The following is a 27,685-nucleotide window of genomic DNA, read 5'->3' as shown; positions in this document are numbered from 1 at the left end:
CAATGTTTTAAGTTTCTAATTATATATGAAGCACCGTAATAGCCAAAATAATTTATTAGTACACACTTATGATAGGTTAAGTAAAAAAAAAAAAAAAGGATAGAAATCTTATACCGCATCTATGCCAATATTATATGACACAATATATATAATCACCATATGTATAAAAAGTTTCATGTTTTAGCCTAGGGGAATGGTAGTTCAAATGACGTTTCCGTATTTAGAACCAGTTAAAAATTTAATAAGTTTTGAAATACTGATTCAAATTTGATTAACGCATAGTTTAAAAAGTGTGTATTGGCTTTTTCTTAAATAAAATCATATAAACTGAAACAAAAAAATAACATCATGACATAAATTATTGAACATGTGGTCTAAAATTTCTATCTTTATATATGTGACTTGGTATCTAGTTTATTTATACACTAGTAAACTTGTCCGCGTTTCGCGCGGTCATCAAAAACTTTTGTCATATAAAAATAACTATGTTCCAATACCCAATTATAGAAATTGTGCTAAGAGTTTTCTTTAAATTTTAGGGTTTGATCCATTTCAATATTTACAATTAGTTTTCTCAAAATTTTTTCTTCTAATTTTTTACCACTTAAATTTTTTGGTCTCCTCGAATCTGGGGGCACTTGATTTTCGTATAATCTATATAGGTATATAATACATCATTTCTTTGAGACGTGTAATGAGAGCAAAACATCCAAGAAAAATTGGTCAATTTATGTGTGTTTATGCGAAAATAAAAAATAAAATTTGAAGTGTGATTATGCTTTTTTTTATTCCTTTATGCACTTAATATATGTACACACAAGTGTAGAATCTTTGGGCGAAATCAATTTACATCCTTCAACTTTGTTTTAAAAATTGAACTCTTCCTTCAACTTTGAACAACAAAAGTAAAACTCGATCCATCACCCAAAATCAATGCAACCAAATTCTATGATCATTTTTTTTCCCCAGTCGTTCGTCCTTCTACATTTCCTTTACCTCTTTCTTCTATTTCATCAATTTTTTTTCCTTTTCCCTTTTTCCTTTCTTACTCCTTACCCGTTCATTATGAAAAAATAATTAAAAAAGAAGTCAAATTTTCTTCTTTTTTTTTTTCCTTTTTTGGTTATTTGACTTATTAAAAATAAAGAAAGGTAAGATATATAGATAACCTAAGAGACTCGAGGCATAATAGTGACATGTAACTAAACAGATACAAAGTACTATTCAGCTGATTTTTTATTTTTTTTAAAGATTGAATATAATACTCTATTAATAAGAACATAATAGCAAAAAAGAACATAATATACTCCAATATTAGCTATCTCGGATATCGGGAATTCATGATAAAAATGTTAAGATGTCTTCATTTACGTTTGGATCATCAAGATGCTAACTTAAATGATCATCTTTGGAGTGTCAAACATCGTAACTCTCCTCGTCATATAAGAAGGGTAATCTCATCTCTTTCTCCATTCTCTCCTGCAACACCAATGAAGAGAAAAATCAAATATATAAAATAGCAAGCATACAAACAGGTAAATGGAAATATGCAAAACAATTATGGAAAAAGAATAAGATGTCATTATATTCATTTAATCACTGCTCTAAATTGACTATATCGCTAGGCTAACAAAATATAGATGATAACGGCATGTTAGTTGCATACCAGACGAAAAATGTTTCACGGATAGCTAAATGCGAATTACATATGAATTTAAAATAATAATTCATTAGTAATAATAACTATGAAACAACTAAATTAGTCACCCCTTTCATAAATAATTCTAATTTAAAAAAAAAATCTCTAACCGATCGTAGTTATATTATTTTTTAATCTGAAAATTCCACTTAAACCAATATACAAATTGGCGAAATGTGATACTTGGTGAAAAGGGTGTCTTTTACCGTATATAACATGAAACATAGAAATAGAAAAAGGGTATACCTTTTTACCAATAAAAAAACAGAAAAAGAAAAAGGGTATACCTCTTCCAAATGTGATTCAAATGGTAAAATTTACTGAATTGTACTTTCTTGCTTTTGCCGTTGCTTTGCGCTTGCTCCACTGTTATTCAATGATGATGAAGAACCTCCTCAATTATATAACATTATTTGGCGGACCCTTAATCTTCTATATAGTCATTACTTTTGTTTGCTAATAAATGATGAAGATGGGCGTTATAAGTCTGGCCCTCAAATTTTAAGCATTTGTGTGCTGACCCTTTATTTTCCATATGTTCATTAGTCATCACTAACTGCAATTGTAAGTAAGGGTGAAAAAAGGTGTAATTAAGAGAATTAAGAGGTGTGACTAAGAGAATTAAGAGGGTGACCTTTGAATTATTCAAAATACAATATATTAATTTTAAAAGGAGAAAAAAATTCAAAAAAGGAGAAAAAAGATAAATGCCAATGGAGGTCATAGAGAGGTGCCACATAGGATTGTTTATGCCTAGCTTTATATTATATATAGATTTTAATTATTAATCCAGCAGTACAGGATGTATCGTCTATGTTGCTCGGTCTGTTTAGAACTATTTTCGTATTCGTATCGAATTCTTAAAAAATGTACTAATTTTGGAGAATCCGACACACAGTATTCCTCGACATTTTTGAAGAATCCGAACAATATAGGATGCCGTCACAAATTGGCAGCTGGCAGAGTCTTGATTTGATGGCATTATGAAAAAAATCACAACCCAGTGTTAATGCAAATAATAAGCATAAATCTAAAATAATTATTTTATGAAAAAAAAACAAATAGTAGTGTGTTAACTCGGTATATGTACTATTAGAAGAAAATCACTACTCAATATTACTTCAACTTATAGAACCATGACAAAAAAAGAGAACTTATAGAGCGTAAATCAAGAGTTCAAAAAAACAAAGATGTTTAAAATTTACGAGATACGTCTGGATCTTTGCCTCATCTTTCAGCTTAATCTTTCAACATAATTCTAAAGACGGAGTTGATAAAGTACATTCTCACCAATTGGAGAAATGCCTTTGGCTGACTGGCACCAAAAACAATTATAAAATATTTGTACACCTTTTTCAAATCCCCTATTCAACCCAATGACCCAATTCCTTTAAGATATATACTCCCTCCGTCCCACAATAAGTGTCTCCTTAGCAAAAAACACGCATATTAAGAAATCAATAATGCAATGTGAAGTTCACTAAATTACCCCTACATAATAAAAATAAATTATTGTTTCCTCTTGATTAGAGCATGCACGAGTAGTAAATATTCGAAATACTTTTTTGTTCTTCAACTTCAAATTGATTAGATTAGCACTTAGTCATATGTTTTTCTCTAATTTTGATTTTTGTATTATTAGTATAGGCGGCACAAAAAAATTTCTTTCCGCAAAAAACATAGAAAGGACGAAATGAATTTTGAGAATAACTACCTCTATGTATCGTAGTAAATACAGTTTATATATATAAGCATTTCACTTTTTTTTGGCTTTCTTATAGAGTTATATTTGGGTATTTAATAATTTTGTCCTTGTTCAAAATTTAAGAGAAGCCAAGAAAAAAGAATGAATAGGGGGAAAATATTTTTTCTAGCTTTGATAATTCTCCTCTTATAAATCTTCATCACTCTTTACTTCCTTATTTTTCTCAGTTCACCAACCTACATATAAACTATCACATCAGAATCATCAAGAAGAAAGAAAAAACATTTAGAAAAAGAAAGAAAAGTAGATACTATGTGAGAAAGAAGACGAAAAGAGGGAGGATAATGGAAACTAAAGTGAGAATTGCAAAAATGATACGGATGTCCAAATTCCAATTCCCATCTCATGATTTCTCCTGCCTTATTTGACTTATTTATGAAAAACAATATATATATTTCACATTCCAATTGAATTCCGTGTTCATTATACATTAAATTCATTAGAAATAGAGGGGGAAAGAAAGTATTAAACTGGATTAAATTAATAACTTTTGGAGTTATTACTTATTAGTAACACAATTAATATTAAACGAATTATGATGAATGAAATAAACTCATGTTACTGCCCTCAATTTTCTACAAATTATCTAAAAGAATTATGTGTTGTCGTTTACATCATCATCTTTAATCTTCATTGACTCGTGACATTATTACACATAACAACAACAACAATAATAATAACAAATATAGAAGGAGAAGAATAATAATGGAGTAAATCATTTTTTTCCAAGTAAACGGAGAATACTAATAATAGAGTAAATAAGATTTTTCAAGAAAAGAAAGTAGAGAAACTCTAGGAGAAGAAGTAAATAGTAGTAGTAATGAGGAATGTAACAGATAGGCTGTGATTAATTTGATGCAACAGTTTTAGACTTTTAGTCCTGATATAGGGAAATATTTCAAAGATTTTTTAAAAAAAATATCGGAGAAACTTAACGCCACATATAGAAAGCAGATTATTTTTAGGAGAAAGGATAAATAACAGTAATAAGACTGAAATAAATAGGTTGTCATTAATTTGTTGTAGCGTTTCATTCATCTTTGGAAGTAAAAAACACATTTAACATAATTAAGAGAGTTTAATGATGGTTAGGCAAGCTGGATGGTTAGGCACATTTAACAACTATGTGCATTCCTTAGCAGGCAAGTTGGATGGTTAGGCAAATAATTGCAGCAAGCAGAATTGTTGATCAGGTATTAGTGATTACTCAGCCTAATGAGAGTGTAATTTAGAACTATCTATCTACAACTTCTGGGAACTTTGGAAAGGGTCAGCTGGAAATGTTTGATCTTTCGTAATGATGCATGGCCTAAGACAATATTTACAATGTGGCTATGCTTTCATGGTCGACTGCTAACATCTGATAGGCTTCTCAAATGGGGGATGAGGGTGGAACCTGTATGTGTCCTTTGTCAGTCTCATGATGAAGATAGAGCACATTTGTTTGTAGCTTGCCCTGCCACACAACAACTCTGGGCAAGGTTGATGAATTGAATGCACAAGCCTGTTTGCTCTTATCAGACATGGACTCAACAACTAACCTGGATACTTAAGTGTGCTAAAGGTAAATCCCAATGTGCTTGGGTCATGAGAATGTTTTATGCTGAAGTAATCCATTCCATATGGATTGAAAGAAATCTGAGGATATTTGAAAAGAGAAGTCGAGATATTGAGAGTATTCCAAAGAAATAGCATATGTTTGCAATGTGAGGGCTAGACCAAGCACTACCAAATTGTTCCAGCAATATCAATTCCAATTTGTATTGCTCCTCCATGTAACTAGGCTAGTTGTAGTTGATGTAGTTTTCCTTTTCGTTTGAGATAGTTGACTGCGATAGCTAAACTATGGTTATGTAATGTTTGCACTTGGTGATTGATAAAATGATAGTTACCAAAAAAAAAAAAAAAAAAGAGTTTAATTAGTGATTTTTGAGTTTTTTTTTAATAGCACATAAATGGGAAAAAATAGAAAAAATGCCAAAATTTGGAGGAAAAAAAAAAAGAAAAACACAATTGCTTGCTATAGAGAGGTGCCACATCACCTCTAAAAAAGATTAACATAAGGATTAGCTTAAAACATTTGTTTCCTCTAAAAACGTGTCATTTTCTGATGTAAACATGTCGAACTAACATGCAAATTAGCATAAAAATAGTAGATATACCAAAGAAAAACAAAAAAAACAAAAGGGAAATAAAAAATACAAACGATTATTAGCATTGAACCTCTCCCTTAGAGCAAATGTTTAAAATAAAAATAAAAATATCAAGATCCTAAATCTAAGAATAAGTTGAAAATTACTTCCTCATCAACCGTGGAAATGGGACAAGTTTTCCAACCATATCATGAAAAGTCATCAATTGCAATTAATCAACAACATTATAACCATGCAACAGATCAAACTGCAAGCTCTTACCTTTTGTAAAGAAGTGTATATGTAAGGATGAGAGAAATTGAAAGAAATGACCCGTAAAGGTGGCCAAATTTCTTCAAGAGCCCGTGTGAGATTCATATCTATATAATAAATAATATCCTATTTTTCAATTATCTAAAACTCTTATAATGTCCATATTATAAAAGAAATAAATTACATGCAAAAGTTAATATAAATTAGTAAAGTGCCAGAAATGTTAGAAATAAATATAGCATACCATCCAAAAGCAAAGTACATAAGCACTTCATAGTCCATTTGTCAATTAATTTAGTCAAATAGGTACAAGGACCTTTCATCCCTTGACTTATTAGAAATGAAAATGACGAAGACAATTTGAAGAAGCAAGCAATTTGGCCAACTTAGGACGAATCATTTATAAGAGGAGCTTTCTTATAAATATCAGTTACGGCATAAGCTGCTCATTAATTGATGAGGTGCATGATGAGAATGGGGGATTGGGCTCCTCTCCATTTTCCATCTCTCTATTTTCCCTAAGTTCTACATTAGATTAGAAACATATGGCATGGATTAGAATAAGATTTAATTGACTAAAGAAAGAAGGCTCTCTAACCATGGTTGATATAATTAATCACTTATCCATAAATATAGTAAAATATTTTCTCTCTTCCTATTTTAATATTCCATTTTTTTCAATTATGATAGCTCTTTAATGGTGATATTTTCCGGAATATATACAACTCTTTCAGAAATATACAATTACCAATTAAATAATGGGGTCTATATTGTGTGAATTAGTAAGCATCATAATTGAAAAAATGGAAAAATATCACCAATTGAATAATGAGTTCTATTTATGCGTAGGGAAAAAAATGAAGTGGGAAAAATAATCGGGTAAAGGAGAAAAGATATTTTACTGCGTAGAAAAAGTAAAATAGGAAGAGAGAGGAAATAATTTTAATATATTTATGGATAAGTTATTAATTATGTAAATCATGGTTAGGGCCTTGCTTTAGTTAATTAAATCTTAGCTATTAATTCCAACCCATGTCATGTGTCTCTAATCCAAGGTAGAACTTGGGGAAAATGGAGAGAAGGGAACTGAAGAGGAGCCCAATCCGAGAAGGGGGTAACCTTTTGAAACTGTAGAGAATAGCTCATAGATGGATATTAAAGTACACTCAAACTTGCATGATTTATTTATGATTGAATTTTGATTATTATTTTTAAATAGCACAAATAGAAAAGAAATATGAAAATGGTGAAAATTAGGAGAAAAAAGATAAATCTGAATGGTGGGCATAAAGAGGTGCCACCTCACCTTGTCTATGCCTAGCTTTATATTATATATAGATTTGGTTAGCTTCAACACTCTTCATAAAATTGATTTTACAATAGATCTGATAATATTATTGATAATGAAGGCAATAAAAATCGACATTAAGACCAAAACATATGTACTTACTTTATATTGTGTTAAGCTAAACAAAAAGACGAAAGAAAGATAAAAAAGTTTCACCGACATTATCATGCTTGGATTCATATAGTTCGTCAAAACATGAATTAAAAAGGAAGAAATAATGAACAGATAAAAAAAGTTAATCATGTGTGATTTATAATTATTCAATAGTAAAAAATAGCAGATAATCAACGAATCAAATATGTGATGCAGGACTCCTAAGTTATAAGCCTGAAAAGTCAAGTACATCAGTGTCGTAACAACACCTAAAAGGCAGACAAAATAGAAAAAAAAAATTGACACATAATTTTTATTTCGATAAAGGGTAGAAGAAACTGAAACATATTTAATTGTATCATAAGTTCCCAAACTCTTTGAGTTTGTGCCTGAAATATCTTAGGGTTAACTTAATCTAATAAAATATTTTGGGGATAAAGTATGCTATGAAATACTATGACATACTGTTCTGGTCCTGGTCCAAGAGATGTACAAATCAATGCTCGTAAAATTGCACAACCAAAAGTGCTCTCCCTGACAATAACAATATAAAGAACTTACTGTGTCGATAACATTTCTTTCCATGCATCATGTGCTCTCCCCCCCCCCCCCCCCCCCCCTCCCCCCCCTCCGCCTCCCCAGTTTTTGAAGAGGGTGTATACATCATCTACACAACTATGAGATGGATCTTCTCTCAAAGTTGCATACTCCTTTAGATTTATGCAGTTGACATCCTCTCCTTCAAACACTAAAAATTATTAGAAAACTGCTAATAGTGTTGAGTGATCTAAATTGAAGAAAAACTAAAATTGATTATATCTTCCCGTTGTTAAAATATTGAGCTTAAAGTGACTCAAAAAGATAACAGTAAAATCACATTATTTTAATTTTACAAACAAGAGAAAAATAAATAATATCACTCTCTTAAATCATTGGAAGAACACAAGAATAAAATAGCACTCTTATAGTCTTATCATATGCAAGAATTTAGTTTGATGACCGCATTGAAAGTGGTAGATTGATGCAACCATCTTCATTCCATCTTAAATAAGAGAAGAATTCTCATGCTCTATTAATTAAGAATAGAAAATTGTTATAGTGACTTTATCAGGGAAAACAAAAGAAAGCAAATGGATGTTAATAACTTGATTAATTAGGAGGAAAACGGTAGTTTAGACCTTTATTATGTAATAAACATATGCTGACCTTAAATATAAAGGCTTAAATGAGTGACTTTTAAAATAGTTCCAAACTCAATTATCCTCTTTAATTTTGTCATTAGCCAAAAAAATGAGAAAAAAAAAAAAGTAGATATGGTGGGTATATATGCCTAGCTTTATATTATATATACGTTACCATTACCGGTAGTCCCCTCGTTCTTGGCTCATTTAAAGTTAAAATCTCGGAGAAATTACTAGTATTTCAATGGCGACGGTTGGAGGCAATAGGAGCAGCAGTTCCAGATGGTCCCTTTCAGGATTTACCGCTCTCGTTACCGGCGGTACACGTGGAATTGGGTAAAACGAACTTCAATACCGTAGTATTTATTGAATAGTTTTCAGTATATGTTTGTGGGTTTCAATTCAATTCATTTTAGGCATGCGGTTGTGGAGGAATTAGCGGAACTGGGTGCGACAGTATACACTTGCTCACGGAATGAAGCAGAACTCAACGGACGATTGCAAGAGTGGAACGCTAAAGGCCTTCAAGTGAAGGGTTCTGTTTGCGATGCATCTTCAAGGGAACAGAGAATTCAGCTCTTGGAAAATGTCTCCTCCGCTTTTGATGGAAAGCTGAACATTCTTGTGAGTTCTATAACTTTCCCTTGTTAATGAATTGTTTGACAAATGGTCTCTATATCCCAGCAAGTATATAGAGACAAAATAATTGCTTGACAAATAATTAATTGCTTTTGACAAAATAATTAATTACATATAAAGTTAACAAGTATTGTGGTGCTTTAAAACTGAATATTGTTTGTTCGAGTTATGAGTTATATCTTATTTTATGTGGCTTCAATTGGAACCAATTTAGCCAATTTCAACAGGGTTAATACTTATTTAATGGTGAAGAATAGGAAATATAGATGTAAACAAGGGTGTCGCCTAGTGGTCAGTGAAGTGGGTTCAAGTTCAATTCCCAGCATTGACAAAAACACTAGGTGAGTTCCCATCTGGTTCTATTGTTGCTGGACAGAGCTACCTGGTACCTCTTGCTCGTGGGGAGGTGGCAGGTATCCCGTGGACTTAGTCGAGGTGCGCGCAAGCTGGCTTGGACACCACCACCACCAACAACATATCTAGCGGAATCCCACAATGTGGGGTCTGGGGAGGCTAGAGTGTACGCAGACCTTACCCCCACCTTGAAAGGTAGGGAGGCTGGCCTGGACACCACGGTTATTAAAAAAAAAAAATATAGATAGAAAGAGCTTATACAGACATTTATATTCTCTTGATTCATAAGTTCTTTCTCAGACTATTGTTGTGTATGGTATGATGGAAAATGTTTTCTTGGAAAACAAGTGGATTTTTTTACTTATTTTCTAGTGTTTGGTAAGTAAACAAAAAAAAAAATATTTCCAAGAGCATTTATATGTAATCTAGAAAACACTGGGGGTGGTATGGGGTGGGGATTCGAGGGTGGTGGGGTGGGATGGTCAAGGGGGCAGGGTTGGGAGCGTTAGGTGGGTGAGGAGGAGACAATGAACTTGGAATGTCACTTATGAAACTTGTTTTTCTGATTTTTATTGGGGATGTCATTTTCCTCATTTTTGAAGAACTTGTTTAAACATTTTGACCAACCAAACATGGAAAATTGGAAAACATACCAACTAGAATGATGGTGTTACATGTGTTTCCAAACTTTAAATTCCAATGTAATCCTTTAAAGCATCTTAAGGATTTTTATTAGTTATTAGTTCCAAAAAGAAGTTCTAAAGAAACTGTTGCATTCTCAATCTGCTCTTGGACATGTATGCTTTCTGTTTGGAGATGTCCCCGTTTCAAACAGTGTCAATTTTTTGAACCACATTATTGCTTTATCTTCTGGCATTAGATAAACAATGTGGGGACTAACATAAGGAAGCCCACCACCGATTATACTGCTGAAGAATATGCGCGTCTGTTTGCTACAAACTTAGAATCTGCATACCATTTGTGCCAACTTGCTCACCCTCTTTTGAAAGCATCTGGCAATGGTTCTGTTGTCTTTATATCTTCTGTTGCCGGTCTGGTGCACCTGTCATCTGGTTCTATCTATGGAGCAACAAAAGGTTAGCTGTACTCACTCTATCACTCTTTTGACTCCTTGAACAACCGAAGATTGAGTGCTGAGATTTTTTCTTTTTCTTTTTTACTAACTTCAGGGGCAATGAATCAGCTCACGCGGAATTTGGCTTGTGAATGGGCAAAAGATAGCATTCGTGTTAATGGTGTTGCCCCTTGGTACATAAGGACGCCTTTGGTAGAACATGTAATATTCTTGATCTTGCTTATGCATTTGAGTTTATGATTCTCTTTGCACAAGTAATTGCAGATTGGAGATATAGATATTGAAAGGTTACCTGAGGAAAAAAATTTCTTTGATTTTACTGAGGCCTGATCGATGATGTAGTTCAGACTGCATTACAGGATCTCTAAGTGTCGTTTTAAGAGTTTTAAAGTTCACAACAAACAGACTAAGTATGCAGCATGCCACATAATGAGCACATAGTGAATTATTCTTTTGCCTCTTGCTCGGCATTCGGGTATGTTACTCGGACTCTTCACTTTCGGTGCCGCACACGTGTCGACACGACATGGGTGTGGGATCCGTACCCGATCTGGTCAACTATTTTTGGGTACTTTGACCAAAATCGACGGAGAAATTCCAGACAGATCCAATGATTTCTATAATCAAAATATAAGCTAAGGTGGACGTGAAGAAAATGGAATACCTTGTATATTGAAATTTCTATGTCACTCTTTTTCCTTTTATCTCCTTTCGGGATTCTCCTCTGGATTAATATTTTCTCCTCAAATTTTTCACATATATCTCATAATTTAGGTTTTATAATTCTATTTTTAGATATTTCAATTATTTTTAGCCGAATCCTCGCACCCGTATCCACACCTGGATTCTTATCCCCGAATCTTAAAATTTAGATCATGAAGGATTCGACCTCTAGATCCGCACCTGTATCGGACACCCGCATCGAGTCCGAGCAACTTAGCTTGTTGCACAATGTGGCACACATCAAATTCAAAAACAACCATTACACAAATACATGCTGTGGCATCCTCTAATGTACAGATTGCAACAAGTATATGTATTGTAAAATGGGTCTTGTATGTTTTTAAAAATACCTTATACACACATCCGCAAGGGTGGCTCAATTGGTTGAGCATGGGGCTTTCATAATGGAGGTCTCAGGTTCGAAACCCCCTGCATACGACATGAGGGGATTTGCCTTCTGGGTCGAGCTCGTCGCACGGGGCTTGCCTAGTGCGGGTTATCTCTCCTGTGTGGTTTGCGAGCTATTGCACAGGAGCTGGGTTTACCCAGTGTGCACCCGAAGGGTAGCGGCTGCGGGTTCCCATGTCATTAAAAAAAAAAAAACTTACATGGTGTATGGCAAATGGTAAAATAGCTTTTTGTCGTGAGCTTTATGAGAACTAAGTAAATTCATCATGAACTATCTAATTATGTTATTTACATCTACAATGGCCCGTTTAATCTGGATTTACACCATGTAAGCCTATTAAAGGGAGGAAGAGTTCCCTACCAAGGGTTTCTCCGTTTCTAAGGCTCGAATCCGACACCTTTGGTTAACGGTGGAGGAATCTCACCCATCCCACCACACTCCTTTGGTGTTATTTATTGGATCTTCAGCATATTCATTTAAGGAATATATTGGATGTTGAGTAAATAACAGGTGGCAACTGCTAAAGCACTTGGATTCATATATCTATAGAAAACGTCATGATTTCCAGTGTTCACTTGGAAAAGGAATAGCACATGGCGAACAATTATTGTGCTTTTCTAGTTCCTTAGTCTATTATTCAATTATTTTTCCTGTGAAGTCGTACTCTTTTCTTCTGTAATTGAATTGAATTGAATTTAATTTCTTTTCAACCCAAATTTGGATGGTGAAGAGGATGGCCCCTTGCTCCAAGGTTACTTCTCTGGGAATCTCTTTCCCCTTTTCTCTAATTTTGATTTTAGCCCATTTCAAATGATTACGAAGTTGTATCTCTTCTTCCATCTCAATCCAACTCCCGCAGTAGTCTCTGATGGCCTTGAAGACATTTTGAGACCAAAATTGAAGTGGTAAACCAACTAGTTTGGCCTCGACTGAGTTGGGCAACTCATCGTGGTCAACAACTCCTGGCAATGGTGTCCACCACTGAAAGTTGACCAGTAATTTCTTCCAACACCATTCCCCCTCCATGATCTGTTCGGCAGTGATTCTAAAAGAAAATTCAAAGAGAAATTTTCCATCTCCCATCTCGTATATGTTCAATCCATGGGCTTGCTTCCACAGAGAGCTGGTCCAACACCTAACCGCTAAAAGTGTGGGAATCTCCGATGAGTTCATAAGGAAAGTACCAACTAGACATTTATTGAGAACTTCATTCTGGGAGTTTGGGGCCTCTTTAATATGGATGGGTTTTCCTTTCATTAATGGCTTGCCATCAATAACTACTTGATTAGACCATTTAATGTTTCTGAGAGCATCTGTATATGGAAGATCCTTCGATGCCAATCTTGGTTCTACAACAGTGATTCTGCGTCTCTGACTGCTTAAAAATCTACCAACCTTGTCAGCTAAAAAGGTCCAACCTGCATTAAAAGCCACCTCTGGTGTAATAAGCACTGCTTTTTTCTTTCCTCTGATGCTTATAATACTGATATATCTGCCATTGCTGTTATAATTTGTGGAGCAAAAAGTCTCGGAAAATTGTCTTTCTTCTTCCATCTTCTCACAAAGTTTCCTCGGGTCTTAGATGCTTCGCGAAGTGTCTGGAAAATCCATTCCATGGTATTCCTGTTGAACGAGACTCTTCTGATGAAATTCTTGCTTCTCTCAGTCCAATCGTACCGTGAATCAGCAGTGTTAGAAGACTTAGCAATATCATAGGACTTGAACCCAACAGCAAAATAAATGATATTCTCCATTTGCTAGAAGTAGTGATCTTAGTTACTAGAAGAAGAAATTAAAGGAGTGATTTTCTGGCATGGTTCCCAAGGAGAACTGGTCGGAAGAAGATTTGAAGAGGAAAGGATGTGAAACTAGGGTTCTGTTGATAGTCTGAAATTTTGGTCTGAGAAAAGGGAATTGTGTAGATTTTTGTGGAAGACAGTAATCGGAGGTCATGTCGGAGAAGCAGTTGTGATCTCCGACGAGAAGATTAGAGGAGAGAGAATGTCGGGAGAGGATATTTTAGGGCTTCCCTCGTTTCCTGTGCCTGGGAGCAATTGATGCATATTGTTAACTATGAATTTAATTTAATTTCTTGCTCTTATATTATTAAGCATAACTGTAGTAATATATTTCTAGATGGCTAATGACTTTGGAAATGGGTAAGTCTGATTAATATCTTTTTGCTTTCTCTAAAGGTAAAAAGAATTTAAAAAGTTCCCTGAATGTGACAAGAAAAAATTGTTATTGCTTTTTCTGTATAGCAATTTCTGCATTTTATTGGAGACTAGGGTTGCTTTTTGTGATATGTATTGCCAAAGTATGTTGATGATTCCTCTTAGGAGAATTGTTATCTGGAGTTAATGTCATTGAATCTAGCCCTTCCTCTATTTTATATTTATATTATCTTTTCACTTAACCACATGTTTTCCAATTTTTACTGAATTTTATGGTTTTCTTTTGCAGTTGCTTGGAAATAAAACATTTTTGGATGGAGTAATATCTAGAACTCCCCTTAGACGTCCTGGAGAATCTCAAGAAGTTTCATCCCTGGTAGCTTATCTTTGTCTACCTGGGGCATCTTACATTACCGGGCAAGTTATAGCGGTTGATGGAGGATTCACTGTCAATGGGTTCGAAATGACAAGCTTCTGATCTTTGTTCTCGTCTAGAGATGGTAGCCGAGCTTGTGCCTTGAATATCTTTTATGTGTAGACACTCATCTTCTTTGTTTCTTAGTGATCAAGTTGAGACCATCATGAATAAAGCTCTTTTAATATCTTCCTTAATCCTTGTTTATCGGATCATAAGATGGCATCCCTCATTAATTTACCCCACTTGCCTTATTTACAGAGTATAAAATCGAGTTTTCTATCTTTTTCTTTGGTTCTCTGGGAACAACATTTTCTGTAGTTGATTATGTTGCGTATCATTTTAAGTTGTTTTTCAGCCTGCACGTTCCTTGCAATTAGTTCTTTCAAAGTCCATTTTTGTATTTTGTTTAAACTGTGGGGCGGGAAACTTTTGATTATTTGCACATGTTTGTAAAGAATAGCGGAAGATTTTTGAACTCATTCGACGTGTGGGTTCTTCTCTAAAGAACTTTCAATTCAAAGGAAAGGTGATGCTAGCAACTTGTGATCGAGTTATTCCGGTTTGGCAGTAGTCCCTGTTATTTGCATATGAGTCATAACAATGTTGATAGCTCCTATTTTCATCAACCCCCAATGTGAAAGTGTTAAAACTTTCACCCAGAACAAGATTGGCGTAGATCTCATTGAATGAAATCTGGAATAGAACGACTCCTAGTATGGTCTAAGATGCAGCTGTGTTGATGTGTTCCCATCTGCCTAAGTCTTGGTGGGCAGAGTTACCTGGTTAGCATGTGGAATAGTTGAGGTGCGCGCAAACTGATCCGGATAACCTGTCATAAATAAAAAAGAAGAAGATACAGCTGGTTTATTTTGACTTCACATTTAATCACCTCATCGTCTATCATTTTATGTAGTGTTATTAGGCTTCTTAGAATATTGTGATGATAGTATCTGATCTAAGTAAGAGTTGTAATTAACCTGTAACAGCCCAGGCCACCGCTTGTAGAAATTGTCCGCTTTGGGGCCTTCGCCCCTCACGATTTTAAAACGCGTCTACAAGAGAGAGGTATCCAAGCACTTATAAAGCACTCTTCGTTCTTCTCCCCAATCGATGTGGGATTCGCATAAACCGATGTGGGATTCGCCTAAGGCAAGCCTTACACTCACCTCCCCTTGGACAGCGTCCTCGCTGAGGTTTGCCCCACCACCGGCCGGCACCGGCTCTGATACCAACTGTAACAGCCCAGGCCACCGCTTGTAGAAATTGTCCGCTTTGGGGCCTTCGCCCCTCACGGTTTTAAAACGCGTCTACAAGGGAGAGGTATCCAAGCACTTATAAAGCACTCTTCGTTCTCCTCCCCAACCGATGTGGGATTCGCCTAAACCAATGTGGGATTCACCTAAGGCAAGCCTTACTGCTTTGGCTAAAGCTGATGGTTGCCCCTTCTGTTTTGGTAAGAACAGGCTGGAGTCATTTTGCTCAATTTACTATAGCTGTGGTTAACAAAGATCCAAAGAAGTCCAAGTATTCAGGTGAGTTTTTAGACATTGCTTGTGTGATGTACTTCTTGGTTCCCTCCTATCACATTAATATGCTGTTACAAATTTCTGCAGATACATTGTATCGCTTCTGGAAGAAAGAACATGATTGGGGGTGGAAAAAATTTATGGAGCTTTCCAAAGTTGTGGATGGATTTATTGATGCTGATACCCTCATAATCAAAGCTCAAATTCAGGTTATCAGGTCTATCGCGACTCTTTCCTCTATATAGTTTTGTTTTCCCATTAAATGAATAAATGGGGGATCTATTCATGATAGGAGTTTTACATTGTTTAGCCTCTAGCGCCTTTTTTGATGTATATCTAATGAGTGTCATCTTAAACATCGGTTTCAACTTGGACAAGATGACTTTTTAGAAGTACCCTTACTGCCTAGTGTTAAGTATGAACCATATAGTAACTTAGACCAATGCAGACCAAGGAGATAATATCTTTAGTTTGGAAGGCCTCTATTTATTTTAATTTCCAGTTTAACTTTTCTTATCAGCTTGTGGATGTCCAGTCCTGTTCTCTTTATTCTTTTCTCTGAGCATAAAATTCCATTTCATATTAAAAAATTGCTCTCTTCTTACGTATTTAGTCTTGAGCTCATAAGCTGCCCCACCCATGCTTTTATGGTTCCCAAACAGTGATTATCAGATTCTACGGAGATCTTTGTGATGCTAACCATTTTGACCTATGTTTGTTATTTGTAGGGAGAGAGTAGAGTGTCCCTTCCATTGCCTCGATTGTCAATATCGGAGAGAGCTGGTTAGGGTGTATTTAACGAACGTTGAGCAAATTTGCCGCCGTTTTGTGGAAGAGCGACGAGCAAAGCTTGGAAAATTATTAGGGGATAAAGCTAGGTGATCGAGGTAGGATGTGAATTTTCTTAACTTTTTGCCATGTTTTGGGGAGTATTGGTGTGATAGTCCTCTGGCTTCTATTTCTATGTTTTTTCTCTGTGGTATTTAGCATGTTACTGGTGGCTACTGACTCATACTCACATTTAGATATATGTTGAATAAGGTTTTTGTTCCCCTTGTCTTCTGTTAGGCACTGCCTAATGTCATTTATGTTCTGAATTGTGTAATAATTTACTCTCCACGAAAAACTTACTGACTGCTTATTTATCATGGAATTTCAGTTTCAGTGTTTTTTGGCTAGGAATAGACCAAAATTCTAGACGCCACATGTCCAGGGAGAAATCAGATCGGATTTTGAAAATGGTGGTCAAGAACTTCTTCACAGAAAAAGAGGTTACATCTACTCTTGTGATGGACTCGTTGTACACTGGGCTTAAAGCTCTGGTAGGCCAGACTAAGGGACAGACAGGTAAAGCGAAATATTTAGATGCAGAGGAACAAACGATTCGTATTGTTTCCATGGAGAAAGACATGTTTGTCTTGGTGGATGATGTCTTGCTTTTGCTTGAGAGGGCTGTTTTGGAGCCATTGCCTCCAAAGGATGAGAAAGGTCCTCAGAACCATACAAAGGTGAGTTACATCATTGCATTCATGAAACTTTGGAAATATGTCCCAACAATTATAGCCCTTATAAAAAAATGTCTAACAATTATAGTGTTAACTGAGTCACTTACTTTTTGGTTCCTTTTGGCATGTAAAGCCTAATCAATGAAGGTCATATTTAGACTTCTGAATTCCTTGGTTTTCTTCATTGCTAGTTGACTGATCTATTCATCATGTTTCATGTTTGATTCAGATTTCTTTTTATAGCTTTTCTTAGATTAGGAATGATCTTTAATTTCTATAGTTTTGAAGTACATATACCATCTTGTTTACATGTAACGATGTTAGTATGCTTCAGTATCTTAGTTGTATATGATCATTTTGTCTGATTGCTCATCCTGTTTGGATGCATATTAAACTGATTCCTTTGATGGGCTACTGGATGTCAGAAAAATGAGCTTTTTGGCTAGTCGTATATAAATACTACCAACTGGTTGTATAACAAATATGATAATTCTGATTTAACCAGTATTATCAAAAGCGAAAAGCGCAAAGAAGCTTTAAGGTCATTTGGGGCGGTAAGTGGAAAGCGCAATTAAAGTGCGGGCTTTAATGAAAGAAGGCGCAAATGGTGAAAATATATATATATATATATATATATATATACACTTGGGTTTTGCTAACCAAAAACATGAAGGTTTGTAGAGCAGTGATGATGACACTTAAGCGCACATAAAGCGAGGCGAAGCGCTCAACATGTTTTGCGCCTCGCTACAGGGCTTAAGCGCCCCTTTGACAACACTGGATTGAACAATGACTGAATATGGATGATATCCTACTGTATTGTTTTCCATTGTCTAGGAATTTTGTATTTCAGAACCAAGTATATGGGCTAGGATACGTGAAAGAATTTTGTTTTTCTTGTGGTAATTTAGTCAGAATTTTGATGTTTTTGGTGTAATCTTCTCTTCCCCCTTCTCACCAGAAAAAAAAGGTTAAAAAAAAAAAGAGAGAGAGAGAGAGAGAAAAATAAAAGGAAAAAGAACAGATACATAAATATACATTTTTCTTGTTCTCCATACTTGTATGGCTTGAAAGCACTTTGGCGAGCTTTTATTAAACTTTTATGTTTAAGAGCTTAAGCAGGATGGCACTCCTCGGTATAGTCATTTACTTATCTTACCATTACTCTTTCATTTCAGGATGGCACTTCTGGAGAGGGCACAAACAGAGATTCCATTCAGCGTGATGAGAGGCGCTTAACTGAACTAGGTCGGCGAACTATTGAAATATTTGTCCTCGCACATATTTTCAGGTTAACGTTTCTAATCAGTTATTGTTGATTTGGTATTAATGATTAAGATTGAGATGTTGATTTGATATTGATGATTAAGATTGATAGCTTAATTTTAGGAATATATTGTATTGATGTAAATGATTAGGAATTGATTGTGTAATATTGTCTTTCCTTATTTAGTCTTAGAACTCATGTATAAGTACCCGTTCTTATGGATTGTATATTCATTCAGAAATACAAGAAGCCCTTTCTTCTTGCTAAAAATTTTCATGGTATCAGAGCCATTGCTGCTTTTGGAGGTGAGTTTTCTCCCTCGCAGCACTAGGGTTCCGTGTTTTATCAAAGAGGTCGAGTTTTTCTCTCTTTTTGTGGCTGTCCGCACAAAAAACTCCTCCCGTTCAGTTCGTTTCTGGATTATTTTTCTCTGTTGGGGTCGCTGGAACATTCTGAGCCTATCCCTATCAGCTTTGATTTTTTTAATAACCAGAATTAGGATTCCGGCGTGGCAGTCAACTTTCCGGCGATTTTTTTCTGGATTTTTTTTTCAGTTCTCGGGTCGTAGGCCTATTCTAACCCTTCCCATCCAGATAATATGAGTGACACTACTTCTGGAGAGACTTTGTCTCAAGATGAAGTTCAACATCTTCGCCGTCTTCTGAACAAACTTGACTCTTCTAGTGTTGTTAGCCCCAATTATGTGCAGTCAGGTATTGCTTTTAATGCTCAGCTTAATTGTTGGATTATTGATTCTGGTGCGAATAGACACATGACAGACTCTTCTAAAGGCCTTCAAAATTACTCTCCTAATCCCAAAGGGGATTATGTCAGAATAGCCAATGCCTCCCTAACCCCTGTCTCTGGAACAGGTTCAATCTTTTGTACTCCTGATATTACCTTATCATCCATTCTTCATGTGCCTGATTTTCCTATTAACCTATTATCTGTTAGCGCTATCACCAAAGAACTAAACTGTAGTGTTAGATTCTTTCCTGATTATTGTGTTTTTGAAGACCTTCATACAGGGAAGAAGATTGGCAGTGGTAGATTGCATGATGACTTATATTTGATCGATGGAACTCGAGACTTTGGTCAGGCTTTTTTTGTAGGAAATAAGAATGTTAACCGAGAAATAATACAGTAGCATAGACGGTTGGGACACCCATCTTTTTTTGCTTTAAAAAAGGTATACCCTGGTTTATTTTCTAGAACTGAGTTTGAATCTTTGTCTTGTGATGCATGTGAATATGCCAAGCACACTAAAAACTCTTATCCTCTGAGTGACAATAAAAGCACAATTCCCTTTTCGACTATTCATTCTGATGTCTGGGGTCCTACTCAAACACTTTCTTTTTCTGGTAGTCAATGGTTTGTTACTTTTATCGATTGTTGCACTAGAATGACATGGGTATATCTGTTAAAAGCCAAAAGTGAAGTTTTCTCCTGTTTTAAGTCATTTCATAAGATGATTTGTACTCAGTTTGAGGCTAAGATAAAGATATTTCGAACTGACAATGGCACAGAATACATGGATAAAACTTTTGGAGCTTACTTGGAGTCTTTTGGGATAATCCATCAAACTAGTTGTCCTTATACTAGTGCACAAAATGGGGTTGCTGAAAGAAAAAATAGGCATTTGTTAGAAGTAGCAAGATTCCTTTTGTTTACCATGAATCTGTCGAAGCCTTATTGGGGGATGCCATTCTAGTAGCTGCCTACCTCATCAATAGAATGCCACTTAAAACTCTTAATTTCCGGAGTCCTTTAGAAGCTTTAAAGGGTAAAAATGACTATACTGTTAACACAAAGATATTTGGGTGTGTTTGCTTTGTTCACGCTAGGAACTCTGGGAAACTTGAACCTAGAGCTCTTAAATGTGTCTTTATTGGGTATTCTCCGACACAGAAAGGGTACAAATGTTATCACCCTCCTTATAAGAGATTCTTTATCAGTATGGACGTTACCTTTCGGGAATCTGAGCCTATTTCAGTATTACACCATCACCTCTTCAGGGGGAGAATTATAAGGAAGAAGGGATGGTTTTTCTTAGTTCTATTGTTGAAACTACTGCCACAAGGGAAAGTGAAATTGGAGAAAGAATTCAAGGGGAGACTATTGAAACTACTACCATAAGAGAAAGTGAAATTGGAGAAAGAATTCAGGGGGAGACTGCTGGGCGTTTGGATAGGCCTGATTTGATAACTTACTCAAGGAGAAATAGAGCAGAAGAAGCCATTATGCAACCTGCCGAAGCCGAACCTTCTTCTTCTGGTGAGTTATCTATACTTCCTAATGAGTTAGATTTGCCTATTGCTCACAGGAAATGAGTCAGATCTTGCACTAAACACCCTTTATCTAACTTTGTTTCCTATAATTCTTTATCGCCCTCCTATAGAGCCTTTGCCTTGTCTATTTCTTCTGTGTCTATTCCCCAGAATTGGAGGGAAGCTTTTGCAGATTCTAAGTGGAAGCAAGCTATGATGGAAAAAATGAAGGTCTTATCAAAGAATGAGACTTGGGAACTTGTCGCATCACTACCAGACAAGATGTTGCTTGGTTGCAAATGGGTTTTCACTGTAAAACATAAAGCTGATGGTTCCATTGAAAGGTTCAAAGCAAGATTGGTGGCTAAAGGATTCACTCAGACTTATGGAGTGGATTATCAAGAGACATTTGCTCCTGTTGCAAATGAATACTATTAGAATTCTTCTATGTTGTGCAGCTAATCTTGACTGGGACTTGCAGCAGTTTGATGTGAAGAATGCATTTCTTCATGGAGACTTAGAAGAAGAGGTGTACATGGAGATTCCTCCTGGTTTTGGTACTGAACAAAGTCAAGGAAAGATATGCAGACTGAAGAAAGCCTTGTACGGATTGAAGCAATCTCCTAGAGCTTGGTTTGACAGATTCTATAAAGCAGTGATCTCCTTTGGTTACCAACAAAGCAATGCGGATCACACCCTTTTTATAAGACATTTAAAGGGTAAACTCACTCTTTTCATAGTTTATGTTGATGACCTAGTAATGACAGGAGATGGCAAAGAGGAGATGACCCGATTGAAGAAGTTGTTGGCACAGGAATTTGAGATCAAGGATTTAGGAAAATTGCAGTACTTCTTGGGAATTGAAGTTGCTAGATCAAAAAGAGGAATCTTTATTTCTCAAAGAAAGTATATTCTGGATCTCTTGAAAGAAACAGGTATGACAGGTTGCAAACCAGCAGAATCACAAAGCAATCACAAAAACATAGCGGAGTTGGAAAGTCAGTTGATAAAGAGAGATATCAGAGGCTGGTTGGAAGACTCATTTATCTCTCTCACACTAGACCAGACATAGCCTATTCAGTTAGCCTAGTGAGTCAGTTTATGCATGATCCTCGAGATCCTCATATGCAAGCTGTCTTTCACATTTTGCAGTATCTGAAGTATGCTTCAGGAAAAGGTCTACTTTACTCCAGACATGGTCACCTTCAAATAGAAGCCTTTACCGATGCAGATTGGGCTGGATCTTTAGATGACAGAAGGTCTACATCCGGTTACTGTACACTCGTAGGAGGAAACTTGGTCACTTGGAGAAGCAAGAAGCAAAGTGTAGTTGCTAGATCAAGTGCGGAGGCAGAATATAGAGCTATGGCCCAGGGTGTTTGTGAACTTTTGTGGTTACAAAAGTTACTAGAAGAATTGAGATTGTCTGAAAAAAGGAAACTTTCCTTGTATTGTGACAACAAGGCTGCAATCAGTATAGCTCGAAATCCAGTCCAGCATGACCGAACAAAGCACGTTGAAATTGATCGACACTTCATCAAAGAAAAAGTCACGGGTGGTGTCTTGAGTTTATTCCACGTGTCATCAGAAAAACAACTAGCTGATGTGTTTACTAAAGGCCTCAACAAACAGACTTTTCATACACTGGTTTGCAAGTTGGGCATGTGTGACATCTTTGCACCAACTTGAGGGGGAGTGTTGATTTGGTATTAATGATTAAGATTGAGATGTTGATTTGATATTGATGATTAAGATTGATAGCTTAATTTTAGGAATATATTGTATTGATGTAAATGATTAGGAATTGATTGTGTAATATTGTCTTTCCTTATTTAGTCTTAAAACTCATGTATAAGTACCCATTCTTATGGATTGTATATTCATTCAGAAATACAAGAAGCCCTTTCTTCTTGCTAAAAATCTTGAGTTATTTACCTTTTCTTTGTGATTCAACTGTGAGTCGATGCAGAAATTATTGTCCAGATCTTTATGGATCTGCAAATAAATTGCGTCCAATAGGATTTGAACCTATACCAGAGGTTTAGAAGACCTCTGTCCTATCCACTAGAAATAGACGCTTTTCATTTTGATTTTTTTCCCTTCGTATATTAACTTTTTATGTGAAAGAATTTTTGGAATTAAATTTTCAATGATGTACTTAAAATAAAAAATAAAAAACTAAGTTTGACTTAATCGATATATTAAAATATTTAGAATAAATAGATATAGAGTGGGTATCGGCAATATTTTTAACATCTCTAATTCAAAACCGAACATGAAACTTTGGTTTCATTCGGCTCCTTTATGGAGGTGAGTCATGTTTTTTTTTTTTTTTTTTTGATGAAGTAAATGATATTATCAAAGGCATCAACACGATGCAAGAATTACAAGAGATGGCATTTGAGCATACAAAAAATGACTGACAGCCGTACAAAAACTATCTAAGACAGAACTAATGAGCTAGTAAAATCCAAAAGCTGTTCTGCATTAACAACAGGAACTTCAAAGGGGTGATGTTGTTTGTTTCTTCTAGAGACAAGTTATGAGTTCTACTGCTTCCTTTAGCTAGTGGCACACAGCTATTGATAGTTAACAATGACTTAATTGTTTACATTCTGCAGTAAAATAGAGGTTGCATATCAGGAAGCTGTTGCATTAAAGAGGCAAGAGGAACTCATCCGTGAAGAGGAGGCTGCTTGGTTGTCTGAAACTGAGCAGAAAGCTAAACGAGCATCTGAGAAGGAAAAGAAGTCAAAGAAAAAGCAGGTATTGATTTGCATTCAGTTTAATTACAAAAATTACATGAAGAATCAGATTTATTATTTATACAATTAATTACCACATCTGAAAGTGATGTTACTAGGTCCATTTTGGTCCCTGGAGGCTCAGATGCTACTAGGTTCGTGATAGACATACTTATTGACAAAAGAGCGAGACCAACGTACCCAAGAGAGGGAAAAGCAAGAGTACCTCCCCTCCCCCAAAAGAAAAATCACTTAAAAGGCCGGACGAAATAACTTCCCGTGGATTTATTGCCAGTTTTTGTGACTGGAGGTCTAGTATACAAAACCATGTCTTATATCTTTAATTTGCATTAATTACCTGTTACAAATGGCTGAGTTTTAGCACGGGCTAAAATTAAAATCACTCTGTCCAACTGAGTAGGACAAGAATTGTTAAAATATATATCTTGCACAACGGAGCACACGAGGCCCTTGATGTCATAGAGGATAAGAAAGATGATCCATTACCCATTCGGAAAAGGATAAGCAAGATGCTTTGATAAGAATTTTTTTGAAGTGGCTATGGAAATGCCGGACTAAGGAGCTCTTCATGTATGACCCTGGGTAGTTATCTTTGGTGCAATCTTTTTTAATTCAATTGTAATTTTTTGCAAGATCATTTGTAGCTTTTGGTGCTATATAATGTAATTGCTCACATTACCCTCTTATTGCGTAGCTTTTTGTTTTCTTCAGAGATTTCATTATGGAGCTTGACCAATCAAAAACTGTTTATGCAGAAAATACTGAAATGCATGCTACATACAAGCAAAAATAATTTTGAAAATCACTTTATTTTCATTTAATATCCTGTGAAGAATTCATCGCTTTGAGGACAGGTACAATTTATCATGTATAATTGCTTACTTTGTACTTCAGTCTAAACAGAAACGGAATATCCGGAAAGCAATGGATAAGGAGAGGGACGAAAAACCTGATGTTATGGAGCAAGATAAAACTGAAGTAGATAGTCCCGTTGGTGAAGGAAATGAGTACATGACCGAGGTGCCAGAACAAGTACTTGGAAAACCAGATGTACTGGGAAGAGATTTCTGATAATTCTGATTCTATAGACTGTGTAATTCATCCTGATTCGGATGACAGAGATGCCAGTCCTGTCAACTGGGATACTGGCACCTCAGAAGTGCATTCATCCGTGGAAGCTGGTTGCAGCGGGTTAATTAGCCTTGCAGCTTCACAGAAAGGGATAGCAGGAAGGAGAAGTCCTTCCAAAATGGATGATAGTTCATCAACGTGTTCCACCGACTCAAGTGCCTCAGTAGTTTTGAATAGAACCCACGGAGGGACTTCTTTGAGGCAGAAAAACCAGAAATTACCTAACAGGTAACCTTTTATGCTTCCATCTAAATATCTTTTAAAATATCTGTCTTGGTTTTAATATCCAGTGCTTCAACCTTTTAGAGGGAGGAATGAAGGAAGCAGGTCAACTTGTAACGCAGATGATTGGGCTAGTGAAACACTTGGTCAGACATTGGATGTTGTTTCATATGAAGGGAAGCTAAGTGATACATCTGTATGCTGTGGGGTAACAGGATCTGAGTGTCAGGCTACTGCACTTTCTTCATGCCAGCAGCAAGCAACTGACAAGGTTTTTATCTTCTCCCTGTAGCCATTCCTTGTTTGGCCCGTCAGCTGGAGTGGATATCATCCTAAATGTGTGGTTGTTGAACTCAACAATTTGAAGCACCTAAACCATGTGTTTCTCTTAGTTCTAATCTCCCTTCTCATTTGATATTTTTGTCACTCTCCTAGCATATTGCTATGATATTTTCGTCTAGTTTTTTAATACTGTTCCTCTCCTTTACACTTTACTGTGAAATTTTTTAGATGCCAATCTCCTTCCACTAAGGTTTCTTTATAGAATTACCAACAAAGAAATGGAAGGAAAAAACTTGTGGAAACTATCCTGTCCTTGAGGATGTTCTTCTGAGATAGTACTCCCTCCGGATCAAAGAGAGTGTCCACTTAGCCATTTGCACACCCTAATTAAATAGGCATTGGGATTGGATCACATAATATTTAATAAGGGTAAATCTGGAAAGATAAGGTTAATTCTTTCTTGATTTGCTAAGTGACGCTCTTTTTGACCCAAGAAAAAAAAGGCTAAGTGGACACTCTCTTTGATCCGGAGGGAGTATTATTTATCTAGGAAAATGTATTTCTGGAATATTGGTTAATTGCATAGGCTTTCGTACGTTAGTTATTAATTATATTTATCTCTTTGTTTATGCATATGGTGAGATACCGACCTTTCCAATGGATTACTGCAGGGGGTGATTACTCTGTAGATGCTTGATTATGTGCATGTTGTCTTATATTGAGTTACAATTATCATGCAACATTGTTTCCGTGCTTTATGCAGAAAGTAGCAGTTTTGCAGGAGCGAAAGCTAATTGATGATAGAGAGAGATCTTCCATGTTGAAGCCAAGTGTCAGGTCTCCTCCTAGAAACCCTCCAAAAAGTACATTGTCTGCTGTTCAGTCAAAGGCAAATTTGAGAAATTCATTTTCAGATAGTCCTAAGCTGACTGATAAATCAGCTCCGGAGATTATCTCAGCTGAAACTTCTGCGCCGTTGAAAGCTGATCCTCATAAAGCCTTAGAGCTAAAAGCCTTGAAGAAGCCCTTGCCACAGCCTGCTTCAATTACAACTGAGAAATTCCCATCTAAACAAGTTACTACTTCTGCCACAGCTGAAAAGCCCATCTCTAGACAAGTGCCTGCCCAATCGAGGCCATTGAGTGCTCCTTTAGTTACTGGACCTAGGCCTGCTGCCCCTGTTGTTTCCATGGTTCAGGCAACACAATTACTGCCTAATCCATTTAGTGCAGCTGGTCGATTGGGTCCCGATCCTTCACCAGTAACACACAGTTATGCTCCTCAGTCCTATAGAAACACAATTATGGGCAGTCCTGTTTCTGGAAGTCCGGTCGGTTTTACTCACCCTCATTCTCCAAGTTCAGCCATTGACTCACCAAATTCATACTCTCAAGCACCTTCACCGACTTCTGGCCTAATGTTGCCGCCACAAATAGAACATATTTCTGCTGGACCTAGCTTTTCTTACGGAATGGTGAATCAGGATGCCTCGTGGAATGGACAGAAATGGGAGTGTTCTGCAAGTTATAGTAGGTCAGTATCAGAACATCCTTTTATGTTAAACGACATCCAGGAATTTGATATGTTAAAGATTGTAAACAGCAGGGCCCATGATCAACTTTCGCCTGATCTTCCAGCCAGCACTTTTGGCTGTCAGTCCCAGAGTGTATTGGCAGATGAATTTCCACATCTTGATATAATCAATGACTTGCTGGACAATGAGCCTGGAATTGGAAGGGCTTCCAGACCAAACTCAGGCTGGAAAAGTTTTAGCAATGGGTCACACCATCTAAATCGGCAGTTCAGTTACCCGGGTGATATTAGCATGGCAACTGATTGAGGTCTCTCAACAAGTTCTTGTAGGTTTGAGCGAACAAGAAGTTATCATGAGGAGTTCCAGCATAGCTATTCTGGAGGCCTTAATGATAGTGTTAGGAATATGATTCCGCAGCCTAATCCACGGTTTGTAAATGGGCAGATTGATCAGTTAGTTCATGACCAGTGGCAATTAATGGGTTCCGATCCATCTTTTCTTGGAATGAGAAATGCTCATACTGATACTAGTTACCTGTATCACACCCCTGATTATTCAAACATGGCGTGTGGTGTAAATGGGATAGAGTATTTAGGCCTTCAAACGGGCTCTGAAAGCGGGCTATCTAAGGCGGAGCTTAGATCGGAAATATTTGGGCTGTCCTCTGCCATAACCTGCTTTTAGGATTGAGCCTTTGGTCTTAGGTTTGGAGGCGAGGTTGTAGCCATTTTGTAGAGAGTAATTCTGCCCTCATATTTATTTTGCTTTGGAAAATATAGCTTTGCTATATCCCCCTCATATTGGCTATTTGATGTTTCAAAAGTTGGTGTTTGCTCATGCCTGACGTCGTAATATATAGTTTTATAAGTTGCAGTTTTATGA

The 27,685-nt window shown here is 36.2% G+C and overlaps 1 protein-coding gene and 1 pseudogene across 1 annotated transcript; both read left to right on the top strand.

Annotated features, from left to right (window-relative positions):
* Positions 1 to 8,660: 8,660 nt before the first annotated feature.
* On the top strand, positions 8,661 to 14,498 carry LOC132642863 (tropinone reductase homolog At5g06060-like). The gene is made up of 5 exons (XM_060359889.1): positions 8,661 to 8,827; positions 8,908 to 9,115; positions 10,365 to 10,581; positions 10,675 to 10,781; positions 14,176 to 14,498. The coding sequence occupies exons 1-5, from the start codon at positions 8,736 to 8,738 to the stop codon at positions 14,362 to 14,364; spliced, it is 813 nt and encodes a 270-aa protein (XP_060215872.1). The 5' UTR covers positions 8,661 to 8,735; the 3' UTR covers positions 14,365 to 14,498.
* Positions 14,499 to 14,640: 142 nt separating this feature from the next.
* Positions 14,641 to 27,685, top strand: LOC132642798 (TNF receptor-associated factor homolog 1b-like; annotated as a pseudogene).

This window comes from Lycium barbarum, chromosome 1, assembly GCF_019175385.1.
Source record: "Lycium barbarum isolate Lr01 chromosome 1, ASM1917538v2, whole genome shotgun sequence".
Lineage (NCBI taxonomy): Eukaryota > Viridiplantae > Streptophyta > Magnoliopsida > Solanales > Solanaceae > Lycium > Lycium barbarum.
Note: the sequence above shows the minus strand (reverse complement) of the source record. Positions and strands in the feature narration are given on the sequence as shown.